This window comes from Tachypleus tridentatus, unplaced genomic scaffold (genome assembly GCF_004210375.1).
Source record: "Tachypleus tridentatus isolate NWPU-2018 unplaced genomic scaffold, ASM421037v1 Hic_cluster_2, whole genome shotgun sequence".
NCBI classification, from domain to species: Eukaryota; Metazoa; Arthropoda; class Merostomata; order Xiphosura; family Limulidae; genus Tachypleus; species Tachypleus tridentatus.
The window spans coordinates 16,212,660-16,237,208 of record NW_027467782.1 but is presented as its reverse complement, the minus strand read 5'-3'; the positions used below and the strand labels follow the sequence as shown (position 1 = coordinate 16,237,208).

Sequence of the window (24,549 nt, the reverse complement as noted above, 5' to 3'; positions counted from 1 at the left end):
CAATCTATATTCTGCTCACCACAGGTATCAACACCCAGTTTCTAGCATCGCATGTCTGTCAATATGTCACTGGGCCACCAGTGATCTAAGTAAGAAATATCGAATTATAATCCTAAAACTTTGTTTGTTATCTTCATTTCTGTTTTTGACTGACCCATGTCCTGCTATAATTCTGTCTGTTGAACATTTCTGAAGTTTATTTTTTTGTTTTCACTGTGTCACATCTAGTTCTAATTCTACATGGTAACATTTCTATGCAAGGTAATTTCCTTGTAAAGGTTTTCACACTGTTCTTTTTCACAGAACTATTTTATTTATAATGCTATCTAGTAACACAGTTTTATGGGCTAGTTTTTTCTTTTTGTCAGCCATGTTTAGCTATAATTCATTATGTTAAACTTTTCAGTGGTCTTTATACTTTTTCAAAGATCCATATTCAGCTGTAATTCTGTCTGATAAAACTGTTTATATTCTGAGCAATAAATAAACAAATAGCACCACAGTCCATTTACTATAAAATATTACATTAAGACAAGCCAAATGTTTATAGAAATTTTCATAAAACTGTTGGTTACCACAGCTGTATTAAGATAGTTAAATAATTGTCTCTTTTTTGTTTTTGTCAAAGTCCACACAGGCTTCAATTACTTTAGAAAACAGCTGGGAAGAATTTCATAATGAATTACCTTTCCCTGCTCTGTTATAATTTCACCTTCAAATTGCCACTATACACTTTATCACTAAACTCTCAATCACACACTAGGTCTATCATTTGAACTAAATTTTTAATGCTTATTTATATCTTGAGAGAAGTCCAGAACATTCCACATAGTAATAGGTATTATGATTCAATAATACTCAGTGATAGAAGAAAACCTTATAATGGTTCTAGTAACAAGCTGCTATAATATAAAACTGACAGTTCATAACATAAGTATGATTCATAAGCAGTTGTGTCAATAAGTTTGCCATAAACTATTGTTTCTATAAATAATTAAATTTAACATTCACACTATGTCAGCTATCTAATTCATAACCTTCACATTCAGCTAAAAACGTCATTTATGTCTAACATAATGTTGACGTTTTTAAAAACAATTACAAGTTATAATTCTCTCTGTTTTTACTTTTCTCTCATAACTAATAGGAAAGACAAAGACTAACCAAACTAGTTTGTTTCACTGACAAATAGATGGGATAAGAAAGAACAAGGGTGAGAAAATTTTACAACAGTAGATAATAGAAAGTTATATATCTATCACATAGGTTAATAAAGCTTTGAATCAAAGTTCCACAAGCTATATATCTATCACATAGGTTAATAAAGCTTTGAATCAAAGTTCCACAAGTTATATATCTATCACATAGGTTAATAAAGCTTTGAATCAAAGTTCCACAAGTTATATATCTTATATATAATAGGTAATTTAAAGAGTATTGTGGAAGAATTATTAAAGGTAATAATAAAACATATGATGTGCTGTATTTGTTTAAGTAAAGAATAAATAAAATTGACATGTTTTATTGGAATCTCAGTCTTGGAGTCATTATTTAGTGTAACTGTAAATCTCCTAGAATTAGTGACTCGTGTGTCCCATTCCCAACTGGATATTACCATCTAATATAAGGTTGGTGTATCTTCTGTGTTGTTAGCCAGGCAAGAGTGGAAGGTCAACATAATAAAAATAATAACTATATACAATTATATAATGTTATGAGATTTAAGCTACTTACAATAAACATGTTTGTTTTCACATTATAACCTGCAGTCATTGTAGAACAAAAATTAAGCATGATTCATATTTATTTTCTAATTTATTGTGGTGGTTACGAAGTTGATTAAAGTGACAGAACATAAAAAATTAGAGTAGAGAAAATAACAGATAAAATATATAATTTTATTGAAAACAAGTGTTTGGAATGTATTTTGGTGGTTTCAAGGATCACACAAATATGTCAGATTTTTGAACAAAGAATAGTTTTTAATCATAACAAGAAAATCACTTCACACTCGGACTATTAACAAAACAGACTTTACATTTTTATTAACAAATCTTTAGTAAAATTACTTCATTAAAAATATGAATTTTTGTGTACTAAAGATTGGAATCATTAGTAAATATCTATTAATGTTTGTTAAGATATGCATACGGCAATAAAAGCTCTAATATAAATACATAATGTCTGCAATGTGTATCCAAACTTGTGTATTTTATAGTAAGCCCATCATGAAAGGGTTAATAAATTCCTGATTATAGTGTTCATAAATATGAAGTGTTTGTTAAACTTAAAATGGTGAACTGACTCTAGGTGTTAGTGTTTTTATTGTATTTTATTAGTTATTAATTATTCAAATAACATCACAATTTATAGTGAGTATAAATACACACTGGCAATACTTGTTTACAAAAGTTATGATTTAATAACTTTACAGATCCATGTATAGTACAGAGATGTTCGGATATTTCAATACTAGTTTAAAAAATTGTTAATGTTACATCATATAATAAATCACTTTTTATTCTGTAAACTTAATGAAGACTATACACACATATTGGATCATTGTATAAAAATAAAGCTTACCTAATAATGACAATTATAATGAATATCTTGAAAATATGAAGGATAATAAAAATGACGAAACACGATGTGAATGTATATGAAAATTTACCAAAACATGCTTACAACTACATAAATCAACACTATCAGAAGTCAACATGTATTTATAAGGTTGTGTAAAGAATCCAGAAACAATTATTACACATCTCTATAGGCAACATGCTATATCAATGCTAACCCAATGTGATCTTGTTTTTCTTACCATCTTTGAGAATTGTTCTGGCATTTAAACAAGCAACAATGACTGCATAACCTCTCTAATACTATATCTCTCAAGAACTATGTTTTGTCCACATAGTTTATACACTTAGTTGTACAGTACCAAGAAGGTTATTATCAAACTGTTACAGGTCTCAAGAAGTAGGATAAAATAAACTACATAATGAACAAAACAGAATCCAAAGGACTTTGTTAACTATTAGAAGTTAGATTAAGATATAATTTAATGTTAGTGTTTAAATTTCAGTTTAATAATAAGTAGATAGTACTGACTAACTATTTTCCTGTGAAATGGAAAAACTTTGAATGTCTTAAAGTGGACAAAAGGATCAGATTGCATTTGAGATATACAAGTATTTTTTGTAAATATAGTAAGATGGTGGTTGTAATGTATCAGGTCATCTCATAAATAATGTCTAAAAATTTAATACAGAAAGTGCATCATCATTTTTGTCTTTGATCAGTTGTAAAGGTGTTGTGTTACACCAGGATAATGCATGAACCCATACAGCAAGGATAACACCTGTTACCATTGAAGAGCAAGACTGGGAAAAACTTCCCCATCTGATTATCATCTATTCCAAAGTTTGAAGAACTATTTTGATGGAAAATAGCTTGGAACACATGATGTCAAAACTACCCTCTCTACATTCTTATCCTCCAAACCTCAAGAGTTTTATGTAAGTGACATTCAGAAGCTTGTGAGTCATTGGCAGGAAGCAATTAATAATAATTGAACATACATTATTGATTATATAACATTAAAAGTGTTTGAAATCCTCTCTCTTTTTCTGAACCTAAAATCAGACATTACTTAAGGGATGACCTGATATATGGATATAAAGAAGTTTTCCATCAGTTTATTACATTTTTAACCATGTTCCACAATGATTCTCCCATTTTTGCTTTCTCTAAACATTTCTCAGTTACAGATCTTTTGTCCATGGTTTAATCACATGAATCTATTCACACACATGTTAAGATAAAAGTAAATGATTTTCTGAAATTAGATGATAATGTTCAACTTCATGGATATATTGTTACTTCAGTTTTACCACTAATCTATATCTGGATATAAACATTAAAATACTGTAATTTTACATTGTTTATTATTTACAAACTACTCATTGTCATATGATCTTGATCATAATAAATATTTTCATGACATTGGTATTTTAAAGTCTCAGAATTCTCAGTGACAAAGTAAAAGTTTCTATATTCATAAAACACCAAACTGATGGTGTTGTATTTAGACATTAATTTGGACAGTGACCCTCATATGGATGTCAAAGATTGTTTTAAATCCCCTTAAAAATTCTGGGCATAAAGCTGAAAAAAACAACCCAAAACCATGGCATTTGTTTCATTTAAAATTAGTTACAGAATTCAAATTAATATTACAACCAGTAAAGGTATGTGTGATTAACTTGTTAAATAATCTTTAACCAGGTTTTATACCTTTCTCTGGTATTTTAAGATATCATTCATTTGCAGACAACTTCTCAGTTTATGAAACTTATCTACATCTCAAATATACTACATGGCCGAAAGTATGTGAACACCAATTCTAATTAGTGAGTGTAGCTATTTTAGCCACACACATTGCTAACAGGTGCATAAAATCAAGCACACAGCCATGCAGTCTCCATATAAAAACATTGGTAGTACAATGGGTCATTCTGAAGAACTCAGTGACTTTCAACATGGCACTGTCAGAGGATGCCACATTTCTAACAAGTCAGTTCATCAAATTTCTGCCCTTCAAGAGCTACCCCTATCAATTCTGCTGCTATTGTGAAGTAGAAACATCTAGGAGGAACAAAACCTCAGCCATGAAGTGGTAGGCCTCACAAGCTTACATAACAGGACTGCCAAGTGCTGAAGCTCATAAAAATCATCTGTCCACAGTTGTATCACTCACTATCAAGTTCCAAACTGCCTCTGGAAGCAACAAAAGTACAAGAACTGTTCATCAGGAGCTTCATGAAATGGGTTTCCATGGCTGAGCAGCCACACACAAGCCTAAGATCACCATGCACAATGTTAAATGTTAGTTAGAGTGACTCTGGAGCAGTGGAAACGTGTTCTCTGGAGTGATGAATCATACTTCACTATCTGGCAGTTTGACAGACAAATCTGGGTTTGGTGAATGTCAAGAGAACACTAACTGCCCGAATGCAGTACCGACTGTAAAGTTTTGTGGAGGAGGAATAATGGTCTGGGGCTGTTTCTCATGGTTTGGGCTAGACTTTTTTAGTTTCAGTTAAGGAAAATCTTAATGCTACAGCATACAATGACATTCTAGAGAATTGTGTGCTTCCAACCTTGTGGCAAACATTTGGGGGAAGGCTCTTTTTTGTTTCAGCATGAAAATGCCTCCATGCACAAAGTGAGGTCCATAAAACCATCATTTGCTGAGATTGGTGTGGAAGAACGTGACTGACTTGCACAGAGCCCTAACCTCAACCCCATCGAACACTTTTGGGAGGAATTGGAACGTCATCTGCAAGCCAGGCCTTCTCCCCCGACCTCACTAATGCTCTTGTGGCTGAATAGGAGTGAATCCCTGCAGCCATTTTCCAAATTCTAGTAAAAAGCCTTCCCAGAAGAGTGAAAGCTGTTATAGCGACAAAGGGGAGGGGGGCAAACTCCATATTAATGTCCATGCTTTTGGAATGAGATGTTCAACAAGCACATATGGTTGTGATGGTCATGCATCCACATACTTTTGGCCATGTAGTGTATATATCAGTTCTCTAATGATTTCTTTGCTTTTTGTTTTTCTTTTGACATTTTGTACTTTTAAATGACTATTCTTTGAAAAATTAATTTTAAACTTTACTTAGACTATTTTCTTCAGTATTCATCTGCTTTTAATTTTTTTGCCATTTAAGACTAAAACTTGTACAGCTAAACAGAATGATACATTAGTTTCTCTTTTACTCCCACTGCCACTTTTATTATAAAGTACAGATTCTGTACTGAGTTAGGATTATACATTATTATCACAAATGAGTCACTCTATATTGACAACACAAATATCCCTTCATACACAGGAAGGGTGGTATCCTCATATCAGATATATTCCACTTGCTACTATTACTATACTGTGGAACAAGAATTAAAGTTTATGACAAATTTATATTGAGTCATTCTGTTATCACATTACAACTGATTCATAACTTGTATGTATCCCTGAATTACAATGTTTAAGTTGGTGTAAATATCTCTTTCATGTAGATCCATATCATTTTACTTGTTCAGCATTACTGTTTGTTTAGTACCTGGGTCTGTGGTGATCTTACAGGACCTGAAGTGTCATATATAAACAAATACAATAACTGTATATGTATTGTTACTTAGTTTATGTATTATGTTCTTGTATATTATCCACTGCATTATTACAGTACTCCAGTTAATGAAATTGTTAGTATAGTTAGCAATATTCTCCTGTACATCATATTGTTAGAGGATAGTGAAGTGTGTCTAGGTGTGTTTTAAAACACCACAGCTATTACATTTAGTTCCTTTTTTTATACAGCATTTCATTACAGTTTTGTCAGGACAAGTCCAGCATGGCCAAGGTCCTCTAAAGGCTAATGTTTCCTAGCTAAAGAAGAATGCTCTTTCTTCATTTATTTAATATGAGAATCTTAGCTGTCTGTTAATCTAGAGGTAACATACTAAACTGAAATTAATATTTCTAATATAAAAGATGGAACTAAAATCAGTACTCATCTCCACATGAACACATTTATATTCTTCCTATCATTGTATAGATAGCTCAGTCTCTATAAACACTTATTTATTTATAAAGAGGTTGACAGTGGTGTTAACTGATGGAGGAAGTCTTTTGTGATGTGTGACATAAATAGTAAACCAGTATCATCACTACATTCTTCAGCTCTGTTATATTGTCATTACTAAATGGTTTGTTTTGTGATGAGTGACATAAATAGTAAACTAGTAACATGACTACATTCTTCAGCTCTGTTATACTGTCATTACTATGTGGTTTGTTTTGTGATGTGTGACATAAATATTAAAATAGTATCATCACTACATTCTTCAGCTCTGTCATACTGTCATTACTATGTGGTTTGTTTTGTGATGTGTGACATAAATGGTAAACTAGTATCATCACTACATTCTTCAGCTCTGTTATATTGTCATTACTATATGGTTTGTTTTGTAATGTGTGACATAAATAGTAAACTAGTAACATGACTACATTCTTCAGCTTTGTTATATTGTCATTACTATATGGTTTGTTTTGTGATGTGTGACATAAATAGTAAACTAGAATCATGACTACATTCTTCAGCTCTGTTATATTGTCATAACTATATGGTTTGTTTTGTGATGTGTGACATAAATAGTAAACTAGTATCATCACTACATTCTTCAGCTCTGTTATATTGTCATAACTATATGGATTATTTAATGTGTTTCTGTCTGTAACATTCTGTTCTTATGTACTTCAGAATGTCCTACAGTAGTTTATCATCAACCAACAACTTTGTTTCCAGCTTGAAAGAAAAGCAGTTTTTTCAAAACATGACAAAAGAAAATTAAAACTCAAGTTCCTTTAAAGTATCTTTTCTCCAACATTCTAATGTTATAATTTTCCTGCACAAAGAATATACTTCTTATAGACACTTACCAACCCTTACATAAAACTTTTCTCAATTATTATATCCTCTATATACTTACAGGTTTCACTCACCATTAGTCTAAATACTTTTATCTACCCAAGCATGTTTAATGTGGTTCAGCTGTACTGTAGCATATAAACAATCATGCAACAATCCTCTACCAACAGGCATGTGACTTACTCTCCTCATGCAACTACCTCTCCCTGGTGTATAGTCTAACCTCACTTGGAGATTAGATGCTAGAAACAGAAACACTAAATTGGAAAGAAGGATGTAAAGTGTGATAAGTATCAATCAGTAATATATTTTCTTGGTAAGAAAATGATAAGTTCCAATATGATACCTCACCTTTGCTAATATAAAAGCTAGAATCCTATACATTGACCTGTTGAATGGAGTGGTGTAACATTACCAAAATTATCCCTTTTTAAAATACATCTAAAAAGAGCCCAGGGCATATCTGTTCAGTAAACACACTAGAGGGAGATTGAACTACATCAGAATCAGTTTTACTCTTCACCCTTGATGAAAAACATCATCACTGAATGGACAACAAAGGGAAACATGATAAACAGCAGAAAGTAAAAGTGTCAGACTTTTAAAAGATAGGGAAGGTCCACTCAAAGCTGTGTGAACAATTCCATCCTCAAACCACTGGAACTGTGAATGATATATTCAGTTCACAGAAGAAGGTCACGAACCAACTGTAGCTAGACCTGCCATTGATATAGTGTGGTTAAAGCATGTCAGACCATAACTGAGAGATCAACTATAGCTTCACACTATCTGAACCAATGTTGATACTTCTAGTCCTGGAAGAATGGCATCCTCAACCAATCAGATTGAGATGCACACCTAATATAACACGATGATGAAGCTCCAGACTGCAATCAGAAAATCAACTCAATTTTCAGAACCACTGGGATTGGGATTCAATTGTTTAATCCCTGGAAAGCCAGAGCTCCTCAACCAGTGTGTGAAATTAACTCTACCTAATGCCAGTTATACCACAAATGGTTCATTTGTCCTGCATTAGGAAGTTCTTGTACCATACATTTTAAGGTCTATAATACACAACACCAAGATGGTATGTTCTACAGGACTGCTTGTAGATTCAACTTTGTGAAGTACTGCACCATAATTACATTCATCCCAACTATACACTCATGGACTAGTATGAATAAAGCAGAAAAGGATCACTGTCCATTTTAACCAATATTTTCTGTATATTTTACAAAGTTTGATTATTTAAAAACATGCAACAACTGAAAAATCTGTAGAATAAGTTTCTCCCTCCCCTTAAATCTAATTATTTCTAAACAAATACATCATTTAATTTCATTAGACACTAACATAATAGCATTCCATGCCTTGACTTCTTAAGATACTGACAATTTTCCTTCATTAATACTGCTGCTTAAGATGCCTGCAGCTTTTGTAATATTGCTATAGAATACACTTCACTTAGTTCTGAAGTTAAACTATTCATATCACAGATGGTTTCCATTTTGTTGATGTCCAAAATAAGCAAAAATGCATATGTACAACAGTTTAGCACAGACATTAATATTTGAAAAGAGTCACCTTGTTTACAAAATTAAACCATGAATTTAGGTTTACAGTTTATCATTTCTTTTGTAAATATAATATTGTAAATGTTTATCTGTTACTTTCATATGAATCACCTTTCCAGAAATAAGGAAAGTGTTTGAAACCACTTGATCATAACTGATATAAGATACTCAAAGTGTTCTATAGGCTTTCTAATTAATTTTGTTACTAAATTTACTAGTAATGTATATATTTACTAGTTATAAGTAACTTAAACCTTGAAAGTAATATAAATTTGTCAGTAGTGCTAGTATATGTCTAGTTGTAACTTTACAACATTTTGGATCTATCTCTGTTCTGATTACTAGTGTTAGTATATGTCTAGTTGTAACTTTACAACATCTTGAATCTATCTCTGTTCAGATTGCTAGTGTTAGTATATGTCTAATTGTAACATCAAACATCTTGAATCTATCTCTGTTCTGATTAACAGTGTTAGTATATGTCTAGTTGTAACTTTACATCTTGAATCTATCTCTGTTCTGATTACTAGTGTTAGTATATGTCTAGTTGTAACCTTACAACATCTTGAATCTATCTCTGTTCTGATTACTAGTGTTAGTATATGTCTAGTTGTAACTTTACATCTTGAATCTATCTCTGTTCTGATTACTTGTGTTAGTATATGTCTAGTTGTAACTTTACAACATCTTGAATCTATCTCTGTTCTGATTACTAGTGTTAGTATATGTCTAGTTGTAACCTTACAACATCTTGAATCTACTCTGTTCTGTTCTGATTACTAGTGTTAGTATATGTCTAGTTGTAACTTTACAACATCTTGAATCTATCTCTGTTCTGATTACTAGTGTTAGTATATGTCTAGTTGTAACCTTACAACATCTTGAATCTATCTCTGTTCTGATTACTAGTGTTAGTATATGTCTAGTTGTAACTTTACAACATCTTGAATCTATCTCTGTTCTGATTACTAGTGTTAGTATATGTCTAGTTGTAACCTTACAACATCTTGAATCTATCTCTGTTCTGATTACTAGTGTTAGTATATGTCTAGTTGTAACTTTACAACATCTTGAATCTATCTCTGTTCTGATTACTAGTGTTAGTATATGTCTAGTTGTAACCTTACAACATCTTGAATCTATCTCTGTTCTGAGTAACATATTAACACTTTCACCGCAAGAACGTCCCCTGAGCTAAATAAAATCGTCTAGCGTTAAGCATTTATTTTTTGTTTGTTTTGGAATTTTGCACAAAGCTACTCGAGGGCTATCTGTGCTAGCCGTCCCTAATTTAGCAGTGTAAGATTATAGGGAAGGCAGCTAGTTATCACCACCCACCGCCAACTCTTGGGCTACTCTTTTACCAACGAATAGTTGGATTGACCTTAACATTATAACCCGCGAACCCGCGACCCTCGGATTAGGAGTCGCACACCTTAACGAGTTTGGCCATGCCGGGCCCCAGCAACCAGTGACGCCACTGCTGATGTTAATTGAGATTGTATTAACACTTTCACCGCAAGAACTTCCCCTGAGCTAAATAAAATCGTCTAACGTTAAGCAGAATAAAATACTAAAAGGCCCAATACGCGACAAACCTGTTATATTAAAGATATATTTTAATTTTTTGTACAGCGTAACCTGATTCAATTTTATAGTTTTAGGGAAAAATACCAACATTCTAACATTTCCTCGCGGATCCCCAGATAACTATGGCGGATCCTAAGGGCATGGGGGAGCATCGTTTGAAAAACCATGAGTCTGGAGTATCACAATCTTACAATGTGTTTGTATCACTGTTAGTTAGCTGTGTATCCCTTTCAACTTTAAATGTTTGTTTCTCAGTAGCATCTATTTGTGTACTTTAATCGAATCATAAAATATTTGTAATTCTCTCTATTTTGATATTTCATATAACACATACATACAGTGATATGTAAAAGGTTAAAGTTGTATGTATAGAATAAATCTACAGACGACAAATAAATTTGTCACATCAAAAAACTTGTTGCTCTGAGATCTACACCAACAAATCATTCCTGTGATTGCGAGAAACAAACCTTTATTTATATTCCATACACAATTTGTTAAGTAGATTTAAAGGATAAATTTTCGTTTTGATAACTCAACTAAGAATATCTTTTGACTTTCCCTGCTGTTATCCCTCACTTATCAGTTTTATTTTTCTGTTATTTATCTTTTCGTTTGCTTACGTCATTTCATTACAATAATTGATTCAAGAGTATTGTTACATTTCCAACCAATGCGAAGAAAGACAACAATAAAATGGAACCACAATATTCCTGAATATTTGTGCACAGTAACTAAAGAGACGAGACTTTCCATTTTGTATGTACTGTCTGCGTAGTTTTCTTCTTTCTTTTATCAAGTGTATTATTTCTTGATGTGGTTGCCATATGTGTGTTGTTATGAAGTGTTTTTGTTTCGGTATAGAGCTGTTGGCTGCACGTTTTAGGCACTCATATATTTTATGACTATATACATCTATATCTGATGTGTCCGTGTCAAAGTTTAGTACTTCAGTTGGTAAAATTTCGTCTATGACTGATTGAAATAGTGGCCAATTAGCTTTATTATAATTTACTTTAATTTTGTTTAAGTGGGGGTGAGATTGAAAATACACCAGACTGGAAGGTAGTCACTAGCTGTATTGTGACCAACAGACAAGTTTATGAATTTGCGACACATATTGTACGAACACAGGCGTAAGTCCAATATTTTACTGTGCCCATGTGAGTACGAGATATGTGTCGGTGTTGCATCATTTAACAAAATCATATTAGTTTCAGTTGGAAATTAATAAAGTATTTTACCATTAGGGTTTGTACATGTACAGTTGAAGGTGATATTTACTATTTAAATCTCTTATAATTACTATATTAAGGTTGTGGTTATATATGGAATGTAATAGACTGACATCTAATACTTTGCTAGACGAGCAGTAAATGCCCGCCACTGTTACTGAATTTTATACGTCTATTACTACTGATTCATTAGAGGAAGGTATTCAGACTCCTTGAACTATAAGTTCAGTTTTATACCGTAATAAAATTCCTCTGTTTGAATCTCTCTTACCCTTTCAATCTTGTCTGATAATAGATTATCCTTTTATTTTAAATATGTGGTAGTTATAGAGGGTTGTTTCACTAATTACAAAGACATCTGGTTTTATGATGTTGGTTATGTCTTCCATCTCATGTTTCTTGGAAACAATAGCATCCTGGATATTGATGTGTAGCACTGAATTTATCCATGGTTGATAGAGTTCATGATATATGTTAAGATCTATGGCAGGTATTTTTGGATGTTTTTCATAATTATTTTAATGACTATTAAACTGTTTACATTATTTCGATTAGTGTATTCGGCCATTATTTCAGAGAAAGTGGATGTAATAGAGACAGTATCTGATAGACACTTGCATAATGCACTAAACTATTTTTATAAAAACTGACAAAAATGATTTATTGTATCTTCATACATGATAAACACAGTACCTCTCTCATATGAATATATATCTAAGAAATAGAGATCACTAGACGCCTAGAACTGGTATAATATACATAGCTTTTTTATGTTATTACTTATTTTATTTTTTGTTTCTTTCTTTCTCTTTTTTCCGTTAAATATATATAATAAAAAATAAATAATGGAAAAAATATATAAAAGAAGAAAATAAAAGTGCAATTTTTGTACATAGTTACTCACCATCATATACGAGTGGTTAATCTTTTTCAGTTTTGGTTTTACAATGTAATATTTCTAAACATTTTTTTTTATTTGAACATGCAATTTTGTGGTGATTTTAAGATGTCATAAAATAAACACAATTGTAAATAGACTCACATCTAAAATATAAATCACTTGAATTATGTTTATGATTTACTCTTAAAATGATAAATCGTTTTAAGTAATACAATTTTCTGAAAGAGAGATGAATTAAAGAATGCCTTTAAGAAATGCATTGAGGCTTAGTTCAGGTAAAATCCCATAGATGACAGCAAATTCGAATTTTTTAAGTTTATCGTTATTTGCATTGATCGGGCCTGATCTTTTCACTTATTTTTATCACAAAGAATTCTGCACTTCTACCTATTATTACAGGGATATATAACTTATTCTCACCTGCCCCCTGCAGAAGGGTTCTTTAAAATCGTCAATCGTAATTTGGTATGCGTTCATTAGTACGCGTTTAGATATAAATTTGTTTGTTTTTTGAATTTCGCACAAAGCTAGCTACCTGTGCTAGCCGTCCCTAATTTAGCAGTGTAAGACTAGAGGGAAGGCAGCTAGTCATCACCACCCAGCGCCAACTCCTGATCTCCTCTTTTACCAACGAATAGTGGGATTGATCGTAAATTATAACGCCCTCACGGCTAAAAGGGGTGAGCATCTTTGGCGCTTCGGGGATGCAAATCCGCGACCCTCAGATCACAACACACATGGCTATATTGTTTATCATCCCCTTCGCGCCAAACATGCTCGCCCCCTTTCAGTCGTGTGGGCGTTATAATATGTCGGGTCAATCCCACTATTCATTGGTAAAAGAGTAGCCCAAGAGTTGACGGTGGGTGGTGATGACTAGTTGCCAACGCTGAACTGTACGTTCACTAACAGATCCATGGTCGAATGCCTGGTTGATGTTCCCTGTAGTTTCGGTAGCTTTAATATTTGACTAATATTCAGATCTTATTTCAATTTTTTCTGTATACTCAAATATATATTCAAAACCTACTTTTTTTATATATATAAGGAACAAATATGACAAACCACCTGTCCAGTATGAGCAGTCTTTGTTGTGATATAGAATGCAAGTCTACTATCAGTAGACTTTGGATGTTCAAAAAGGTAAGATCGATTCGACACAAAGTGATATTTAACCATAAATACAAACGGATCAGTTAGTCAGGTACAGCTGAACACATGCTCCAAGGGGCGAAGTGTGGGTAAAAGATTCCAAGAATTTTTAAAAGTTTCACATTGAAGTCAGTAGTGTATGAAAAGGATACATTTTCTCAACTACAGATTTTCTCCAGTCATGTGAAAAATCACAAACATATCAAACAAGTAATGTTGTTGTTAAAGACAAAACATCTTAAAATTAGAAACTATTTCCACAGTTGTCTTAAATACAAGAAGATTCTTTTATTTCTGCACCTTCACGTACGTGATGATGTTTCAAAGTTTCTACAGTTTTATTCAAGATACTTCTGTTCTTTTATCTTCGTATTATAAGGTATGGACAAAGGGTAATTGATAAAGGACATTTCGACGATAATTTAACTCATCCTATTTTTACAGATATTTTAACAGTTTGTATAAAAGGTTCATATGAAATCCTCTTTCCGTCAGGTAACTATATTCGCACTCACACATATACGTATGTATACATATTTATAAACAGAAATATAAAACTATGGTATCTTCGTATGAGATTAATTCAATAGTTCCAACTTTAGTACCTGTGTTTTATAACTTGTTGACACTTTTGTTCATGTTGCAAATTAATTATAATTTATTCTGTTTGTTGATTGGCGATTCAACTGAATTAAACACTGAATAGAAAACAGCTTAAACTCATGAACCAGTAATCTGAAGTGTCGTAAAATTCAAGAAAAACATGGATGAATAAAGTTACGTGGATCGAAATCTCCCGTGAAAGATGCTAAGGCAATGTATTGTAGGCTGAAATTGTTGTTCGCCTAACAAATGTCCCCTCGGTAGCTTTAAGCTTAACAAACGAGACATTTATTAAACTAATTACACAGTAACAGGAACACCAACACGAGTATTCGTTTTGAAAGGATCATAATGATATCTTAAGGTTCGTATTACCACCTTACAAGAACAGATGATGAACAAAGTTTTTATAGAACGTGCATTAACGTCCAATTCACTATATTTTGTATTATTATTACTCAAATGTTAGGTTTGAAAACACACATCATTGTTCGATGTTTTAAGTTATCTGGTTTCATCTTGTTAATGAGATTGTGATATATAGTGAAGAACCACATCTTATTATCCACATGAAAATAATGCACTAGTTGAAAGAACTAGATATTAACCAGTTACATTCCGTTATAGTGAATGTTAACCGTAACAAACAATAGTATTTCATGTTTTGTATAGGTTGATACTATGTTTTTAAGTGTTAAGCCTATATTAGTATACAGGCTTATTTGTGTTGTATTATTCATGTTTTGAAGGAGCCGGCGAGATCTTAAAGTATGGGATGTAATTCTAGAAAAATTGCAGTAGGAGTAAGAAAATCTAGGAAAACAGATTTAATCACAGGTGAATTTAATGCTATTTGTTTGATGCGTTTTAGATAATCCTTTATATTTACTAACTGACGATAGTTGTTCTAACCAACCTATAAATACCAGTCTAATCTTGTAGATACTACAAGAGGCCTGGCATGGCCTAGCGCATTAAGGCGTGCGCTTCGTAATCTGAGCGTCGCGGGTTCGCGCCAAACATGCTCGCCCTCGCATCTGTGGGGGCGTTATAATGTGACGATCAATCCCACTTTTCGTTGGTAAAAAAGAGTAGTCCAAGAGTTGGCGGTGATGACTAGCTGCCTTCCCTCTAGTCTTACACTGCTAAATTAGGGACGGCTCGCACAGATAGCCCTCGAGTAGCTTTGTGCGAAATTCCAAAACAAACAAACAAAGATACTACAAGAGAGGATGAAAGTCTCTGGTACTGCAGTAATTAGGGGTAGTATTTATAGAACGATTAAGTCACATTTCAATTGTAGCTTATAGATCAAGAGGAAATAAGATTTAAGAATTATGGTTCAACTACAATAGTTGCCAGTATAAAAAAAGTACAGTCAATGTTCGTGAAGCTTTAGTTAAGTGATTTTAGATTGATAATTTACACCAGAATATCAAATTTTAAAATTTATTAATTTGCAAATAGAATAATAAAAAGTAAAAAAATATAACAAAGTAAACAATCAAATAGAATACATTAAATAGCAACCTAAATATGAACCTGGCAAACGTTTTGGGAAATTCAGTCCGCCTTTCTGATGTTCAACTGCATGCAAGTGCATGATGTGCAACTGCAGGTTTCTCCTTCTAGAAAGGAATAAATAAGATTACATGTATGATAAAAATCGAAGTTTAAACAAGGGATAAACGTTTAGTAATTAATGACGAAATTATAAGTGTTTTGGGTTAAAGTTGAATTCAATACAATATGGACTAAACAGGAAAATTATACATACCTGTACACTGGCATCGATCCTCAGTTTCCGCTTTTTTATTGCACATGATGCACTCACAACCGTCTTCTTTACCACATGTGCACTTCTCGATACATGTGCATGTAGGATCTGTGAAGAGGAATGTGGCACAAGTTAATTAGGTGTTATGATACATTGAAATTCACATTAATAGTTGATTATGTCAGAAACGTTACTTTGTGGTTGACGTTAAGTTAAACAACTGACACAGTTTAACTTATGTAATCCACAATAGATTAAATCCAATAATGAAGTGTATATAGTGTGGGTTAGTTATAACACTTCTTAAAGTACAAGTCATTAAGATACGAAATATTGTTGAAATAGGAGGTGAAGGTGTGGTTTGAACTGGAAGTTTTAACCATGTTGAAACTGCTAATGAAACTTCCATTGTTTTTTGTTTTTTTTAAGATTAAAGATGTCAGACAAAAGGTTTAGCTCTTATGTCCCAGTATCACACTTAATAAACGTGACAGCTTAAGTAGTGTTAAGCTTTCGAAATCAGTTTCAGTGGTAAATTAGGAAGTCAGTAGAAGGTGAGAAATTCCGCAAAAGTAAGAGGATTACTATTGTTCAACCACGAGCTATCTTAATACATGTTGGTAAGAGTTAGATTTGGTTAGGGGCATATGAAATAATGGTAATTCTCTATGTATATAGTTTGACAAGTAACTGACGTAGTTTGATAAAAGTTATTTACCTAAGTGAAAAATGTATTAGGTGATTTTGTAAACCACTTTCCATATTACATAAGACGTACCTAGATATTAAGCATAACTGACATAGCCCTAGATAATTAGGGCTGGTTATGTTCTAAAAGGCAGTTTAGGTAATATTTGATAACACCTATAATTTCTGGATTTTACTTCCATATAAAACCTTACAGTAAATGGTAACATAAGCATTTTGAGTTATGGATTCATACTATTTCATTAACGCCATTTTTATAACAACGAAATCGCATGGAAGGAAATCTTAGTATCGTTAAACAGTTAAGCCGCTAAATATGAATATTTAGATTCATAGAATTCAAAGATATCTCTAGTAGTCATTTATAGAAGGAGTACGTTTGTTTTTGAATTTCGCGCAAAGTTGATCGAGGGCTATCTGCGCTAGCAATAAAAAAATTAGCAGTGGAAGACAAGAGGGAAGGCAGCTAGTCATCACCACCCACCGCCAACTCTTCAGCAACTCTTTCACTGACGAACAATAGGGTTGATCGTCACATTATAACGTCCCCACGGCTGAAAATGAATGTTTGGTGCAACTGGGATTCGAACCCGCGGATTAAGAGTCGAACGCCTTAACACGCTTGGCCATGCCAGGCCAGTATGGAAGGAGCAGGAAACACAATTCGGTGAAATAACAATGCTTTACGTTTCATTGAGTACATGGTATAGATAGTGATTATCTCTGGAGTTATATATACTTAGGCTTACCATTACTTCCAAAGCGGAACAGTTTCCGAATTTGATTATAGGTAATGAAAGTGGTATAAAGTGCTTTGATAAATTAACCAACTTCCCTCGAGTTATAATGCTGTCGTAACAAAATACCGTGTAAGTTATATAGTGTATTTAGAAAACGAAAGGCAAGGAACATCAATATTTAATTAATATTTCATTCATATGTTCACGTAAATACACGTTTTTCAAAGAAAACCGTAGTTTATTTTTCGAAGGAATTCACTTAAACCGAAGTAAAACAAACATTCGGTTTATAATGCAGTGGTCTTAACTGTTGATCTGAAGGTCTAATGAATACATCAAGTGCTATTCACTCAAAACGTTCTTAGTAATAGTATATGGTAAACAAGTATATTATATAACATTCCTCAGATTAGGTAAGAAAGTACGTTGATCTTTGAAACTGTTGAGAAAGTTACACATTTTTCTTCACAAGCTATTTCCTTTGCTTTCAAATTGTCGGATGTTGATCACCAGAAGGATGAACCATAAACATATTGAAATAGACAATTAGTATTGATCGAAGCAAAATTACATGCAGACGATTTTAGAGAAGTTAAAGCAGTTTGCTGTGGTCCATTTTAGAAAGCGATTGAGGGTAGTCCGTAGCTGCTGGTCGATGTACCTCGTGTTTGACGACTGATATGAGGTGCGAAAGTCGTCGACAGAGCCCGTTTGCAATAACGAGTTGTTCAGCGACAGCATTAATCTTTAACCTGAAAAGTGCGACACTAGATACATACCTGAGGGACTCCAAGTTCCTCTAGAGAAGAATTAGAGTGGCGACACCTCGTATACTTTGAATCTCCTGTCCATTAAGTGTTTAGTAAACATGGTCAAACGGCCATTTTCGCAAAATGCCATACTTCCATGTTGTATCAAGTCTTGTCAGTGTGAAAGAATTGATACACGATGTCGTTTGAGAATGGCTTCTCTGACGTTACGTCAGAATAAGGTGGTCTATGGTGGAGCACTCTCGTTAGAACCCATACTGGGTGAGAGACACAGACGAAGCATGTTAGTATACATCAGACACAACAGATGTACTGAGAGATTGAGTAAAGGCCAATTTGAGTTCCAATAGTGTAAGAGAGTGGATTAGTCATAGAAGTAAACAGCTTGAAGGAAAAGGTGATCGCTCACTCGAGTCTTTGTGGCTAAGAAGGTGGAGAGCTAGATATCCAGCAAAAGCTTTCACTTGCTGTATCGGTGATGGTCTGGATATCAGCTACTTCTTGGCCATCAGAGCAAGAACAAGAGGGGGACAAAATTACATTGCTCACAGACCTTTCGAATATTGTCCCACAGGTTTGGAACTGGTGGTACAAGATATACTAGTTATGAACCGAATCCAACATTCCTTATGGCTTTGATTTCTTACCCACTGAGCATGGAAAGTGATGTGGTTCAAGAGTAGGATATCTACAGAAATATTTTTGCTCGTTTTTTGAGCCTTTCATGCCATGTGACACGTAGGATTCTACCACGGACGATAATATAATGGAAAGCATATTGAGATTCTAGGAATATATTGATCAAATGCTTGTATTATACGGACAGTTTCTGTTACTGGAGTGGTCTGTCGGTAGCTTACAGACGAAGACAGGGCCAAGGTTCTGCAAGGGTAGTGAAAGAGCTAGTTTGCTTGATCCAGCTTCTACCAGGGCACGAAGGTCGGGGTGGCATCGACCACGACCATTGTGAGACCCACGGAAACACGTAGGGCTACAACCTCCAAGCGCGTGTCGAGTGGTAAAGATAAGGTGTGCACATGCTGATTTACCAACAGTGCCACCCCTCCATGCATTCGTTCACACAGACTCATTTCTGTACAAATAAAAATGCCTGAAGGTAACTAATCTAATGGGAGGTTGAGAAATGTATTCTATAAGGAGAGAGGATGGTGGGAAGTAATTAGTGTTTTGATGTCATCCAGATTAGAATGTAACCTTCTATAGTTCCATTGTATTATGGTGGCTGTGTTGGCGAATTGGGTGGAGAACCCTTCTGTTTACCACCACGTAATTTTTCTTATTCGAGGGAGGTATGGAGACCTTCATTAATTTTGCCTTAGTTCTATTGGGCAAGTCTTTGCTGTTAGGAGATTCCAGTGAACGAATGCTTGTTTTGCATCTTGGGGTGGAAGATGTATTGAAAGAAATGCATGTATCCACAAATAAAGAATGTGGAGTTTGTAGTTTGTTGGAATGTGTGTAAATTAAAAGATAGGTGTTGAAGATCATTCGATTTGAATACGTATGGATGTTAAGAGGTAAGAACAAAAGTAGGATTAGTGAGAGCCAGTGCAATTGAGGACAGTTTATGCTAGTAGGCATCATGGTCCTTGTTACTACAACTAGCACGAGTCAGGGAACCACGACATGAAGTCTTTCAATGACTGAACCTCCGATATTGGAAACAGAAGGTTTGGTATATATGGTCGTACCCTGGTATTAAGATAACCTGTTATGATGGTGCCAGGTGGACGTGAGGATGGAAGTGCAAGAACAAGGATATTTGTCAGCATCATAATTCCATCTTTGAGAATGGAGATGGACCTCACTGTAGAAACTCCTTTAACAGAGACACCGGTGAAAATTTGACTCTGGGATGTTTCTCAATTCTTCAACAATAATTCTTCATGATGAATTTAAAGTAGCACGAGGTGTAACCTCAATAGGCATATCCTCAATTACCTTTGAATGCAAGAGGAGTTCACCGTGTTGCAATGGGATCTTACCACCATTAATGTCACTAGATTGGAGCTTATTTAGTGACTTGCTGACTGACAGGTTCATTCTGAAGAAAAGACATTTGGCTTAAAGGCGTGTCTGAAAGAGAACGTAGATATAGAAAATGGAGGTAGAACAGGTGGTAAGGATTGCTGCTCAGAATCTTCAAGATGTGTTCGTTTACCTTGGGACAGTGTGCCACTATTTGAAGTTTTTAGTTAGAAAATTCAATTATAGAGGGAAATTTCAGTGGCCCCTGAACCCACCCACCATGGAGCCCTGTAACGGGACGTACTACAACGTCACTTGAACAACGCCAGAGTTTGGTGAGCACTATACTCAAACATCAGTATCAGATAAAATGTTTACTTCACCTGATAAGAACATCCAACACTGGTATTTGGTTGACTCTAGTCCAAGTGGACCAGCCGATTGTCCTAAGGGGAAATAATCTCAAGGCCACCCAGCTATAGGTGTAAAGGCCAAAGAGGTGTGTTAGGGGAGGACACACCAACCATGAGGATCTTATCTTTCCATTTCACGAATTGTCACGCACGGGAAACATGCGGGTGGATGTGTAAATACTGGAGGGAAACTGAACTTTCCTTGGGTGGTCCTCTCACTAAAGGGAAGAAATCCATACCGAGGAGAAATATTTGTGAAAGGTTATTTGTTACATCAACTACACACGTTGTCCCCCTTTATTATTTATACATACAAGCTTGGACTTTAGTTCTCACAACAAGAAAAAACGTGATAAGTCATGTTAGTTTGTTTAAGTGGACACCAAGCAATTCGACGAGATTTCTGACGTCACTCAAGGAATCGATTGGAAGTGTAGAAGAAACAATTTTACTCTGGGAAGGAAAATTGCACGTAGACACGTATAATTGACAGGTTACCGATATGAAGCATCGAATGCAGGTGAAACGAATTATGACTACATCTATTTAATGTCTTCAAGGAAGGAGTAATCGAATTACAAATAACCCTCATTATTCGTTTTGGTAGAACGGATCTTTGGTTCAAACATAATTACGAAAAGCAGTCAACATTTGAAAGCTGATGTTGATAGAACTGTGATAAGCGAAGGTTGCTCTTTGGTAGCTTTTAACAAGAGCATCGCCAGGCAGTTTGAAGAACACAAAGTCGAACTATGGAGTGAGTAGCTGCATGTTTAGTAGTTAGGTTTTGTTCGAGAGATCACCATAAATGAAAACAAACAGTATAGATAAATAATGCAAACATTTGATTTTGTTTTCCTTGTCAAAATTCATATTTGTATGAAATTCACTGTTAAATGTGCAAGTTCTTGCACCAGCTTTAGACACTGACTAGAATTTCTAAAATGAAAGAACGAAATTAATTCAATATGTACCAATTTACACATGTGGTAAATACTGTAAAGAAAGTGGAGCAAAGACACTTCCAGAAAAGAAAGCTTTCCATAAAGGTATCGATCACCGCTTCTGCAGCGGCAGTTACTTAAATAATTACGGTTCAAGTTATCCGAATTTCGGATAACGAGTTTGCAATTTGAATGTTACAGCAATATCGCTTTATTTACCCATTAACTAAAATGAAGAATTGGGAACACACAAGCTTGGTCTGTATGCAGATCTACATTTTGCATGAATCCTTTTTAGAATTTATAATATTTGATCTAAGACCGAGTCAACTGGCACAAAGTAATAAACCGGACGGGGCATCAGGACAGACCCTCAAGTGGAGGTATGGCAAGACTATGCGTGTTACACTATTATTGTTGGTGCAATGATACTGCTATTTTTAGCAGTGTTATTACCATGTTACTTAATATCGATTTGCGTTACGTTACATATTAAAGTGTGCAGTCGATATTAACCGAAAGCACTTGTAGTCTTTCAAATAAGTTTTAGTTACGAAGTAGAATGAAGGTTCAGTAGACGTATACAAGGTAAGGGGGGTTCACCCTTTATAGGAGGGCAAAAGGTGAAAACCGCTACATTTAAAACCAAAAAATTAAAAACCCAAGAGAATATTAAAATGTTATAAACCAGAGATATTAATAGCTGAATAGCTCCTGCTAGTTAAGTAAACGGATGTTAATAGCTGCCCATGTATTAAGAAAACATTTCATACCTTCACACCTACAACTTCTTTCAGTTTCGTCTTTCTTCTTGCACGTGGTGCACTTACAACCCTGTTCTTTGCCACACGTGCATTGTTTGATGCACGTGCACATTTGATCTTCATGGAAGAGAAGACAAGTAGAACATAAGTAAGGTATGAATGCTACACAGATTTATAGTATTAGAACTACAAGTTAATTCATTATTACTCATGTAATGAAACGTTTTCGTTGTTTACAAGTAATATACATGTAAACACTTGTTATTGTGTAGTAGTTACAATACATATTACCCACAATTCGTTAAGTAAATCACTACACTTACAGCCAGCTCGTCACAAAAAGCAATAAGAAACAGGTTGTATACAATAGATAAAACATTTAAATATAAATAATGCAAGTGGTGAAAATTGGGAGTTTAAGATTTAATTACATTTTAAAAAAGTTTGGTTAAAATTAAGGTTTATGTTTAGCTTAAGGTACAATAAATGGTCCCGGTAGTACAGCGGTATGTCTTCGGATTTACAATGGTAAAATCAGGGGTTCGATTCCCCTAGGCGAATCGGCAGATAGCCTGATGGGGCTTTGATTTGAGAAAACACGTACAAGTTTCAATAAAATATATTATTGGTAGTGTTACAAATAGATATAGTAAGTTTACCAACATTGAAAGTAATCGAGTGAATCGTAAGAAAAGCTTAAACCCAAACAAGCCTATTTATGTTGATATTTCACATTAAAGTTAAACCGATAAACTTTTAAGTACTATTTATAAAGTTTTGTTTATTACTACATCACCCTTACTTCACACATCCAAAATACTTCACAAACATTATCCAAACTAGTCTGACATACACAACATCACCAACATTTATTTACTCATGTCTATAATTTGTTCCTCAACTCCCCCTACTTGTTTATAATATTATTTAACATACACTCAAATACCTAATATATACATCCTGATTATTATTTACAGCACAACATAAACTAAACCCCACCTCCACATTTACAAGCTGCGTCCGTCATTATTGCCACTAGTAAAACACTATCTTTTCTGCTTCTAACTGTAATTTCCGTCTAACCTGTCTGTGGTGGAAGTTTTTATTTGCATCGAGAAAATGATTCGTGTGCAAAATGACCAACAACGAACCGTGTGTTATATCTAGCCAATTATCATGAACAAACATGTTCTAATTACTATAAACAGTAATGTATCTAAATATCTCATATAACTGGTCTGAACTTGAAAAATAAAGTTTAAAACTAGTTCACTCTAATATCTATTATTGGTAATAAAAACACAAGTAATTACACAAGTTAGGTGTGACGGTTTCTTAATGTTTTCTATCTTCTGGTGTTTAAACTTAAACATTATAGTAATACCTCATGTCCACAACATCGGTGGTAAGATTGTAAGCTCTAAACGCTTAAAATCGGATTTGAGTGTATGTTAAACAAACCCAAAACATAATGTAATAACTAAAACACAAAATTAAAAGGATGAAAGGTACAATGTAAGTGTCAACTGATGTTAATAAAGTGTTAAATGTCTTACGTCAGATTTATAATTTAATTTATTAACAATATTCCAGTTACCAAGATCCAATCAATTGGTTACATACAGATAGTCTAAGATGTAAGAAAAGCTCTATTGTTAATAATTGATACATAAAACTGGTTTATATATAATGGTGACTAGTTTATTAAAATCATTCTTTGATTTTGTTACTCAGATCAGTAAATTATTGCAATCTCAAAATGCCGACTTTATCGGCTGTATTAAAAATTGGTGGACTTGTTATTGCACACTTTTAACATCATAACGTTTCCCCACACACTTTCCACTTTATCACATAAAAGTGCGAGATCTTAAAAACTAAAGTTTGAGGTTTGAT

At 33.9% G+C, this 24,549-nt stretch overlaps 1 protein-coding gene across 1 annotated transcript; it reads right to left on the bottom strand.

Annotated features, from left to right (window-relative positions):
• Positions 1 to 15,983: 15,983 nt before the first annotated feature.
• Positions 15,984 to 23,726, bottom strand: LOC143243191 (uncharacterized). The gene is made up of 4 exons (XM_076486992.1): positions 23,653 to 23,726; positions 22,663 to 22,770; positions 16,326 to 16,433; positions 15,984 to 16,176 (listed from the first exon to the last, which is right to left on the bottom strand). The coding sequence occupies exons 1-4, from the start codon at positions 23,678 to 23,680 to the stop codon at positions 16,112 to 16,114; spliced, it is 309 nt and encodes a 102-aa protein (XP_076343107.1). The 5' UTR covers positions 23,681 to 23,726; the 3' UTR covers positions 15,984 to 16,111.
• Between the last annotated feature and the right edge of the window lie 823 nt (positions 23,727 to 24,549).

Excerpts from the sequence above, each read along its gene's own strand:
- LOC143243191 (XM_076486992.1), bottom strand. The coding sequence starts at position 23,680 with ATGACGGACGCAGCTTGTAAATGTGGAG. Across the intron at positions 22,771-23,652 it reads CGCAGCTTGTAAATGTGGAG|ATCAAATGTGCACGTGCATC; the intron begins GTGGGGTTTAGT and ends TCTTCCATGAAG. Across the intron at positions 16,177-16,325 it reads GGATCGATGCCAGTGTACAG|AAGGAGAAACCTGCAGTTGC; the intron begins GTATGTATAATT and ends ATTCCTTTCTAG.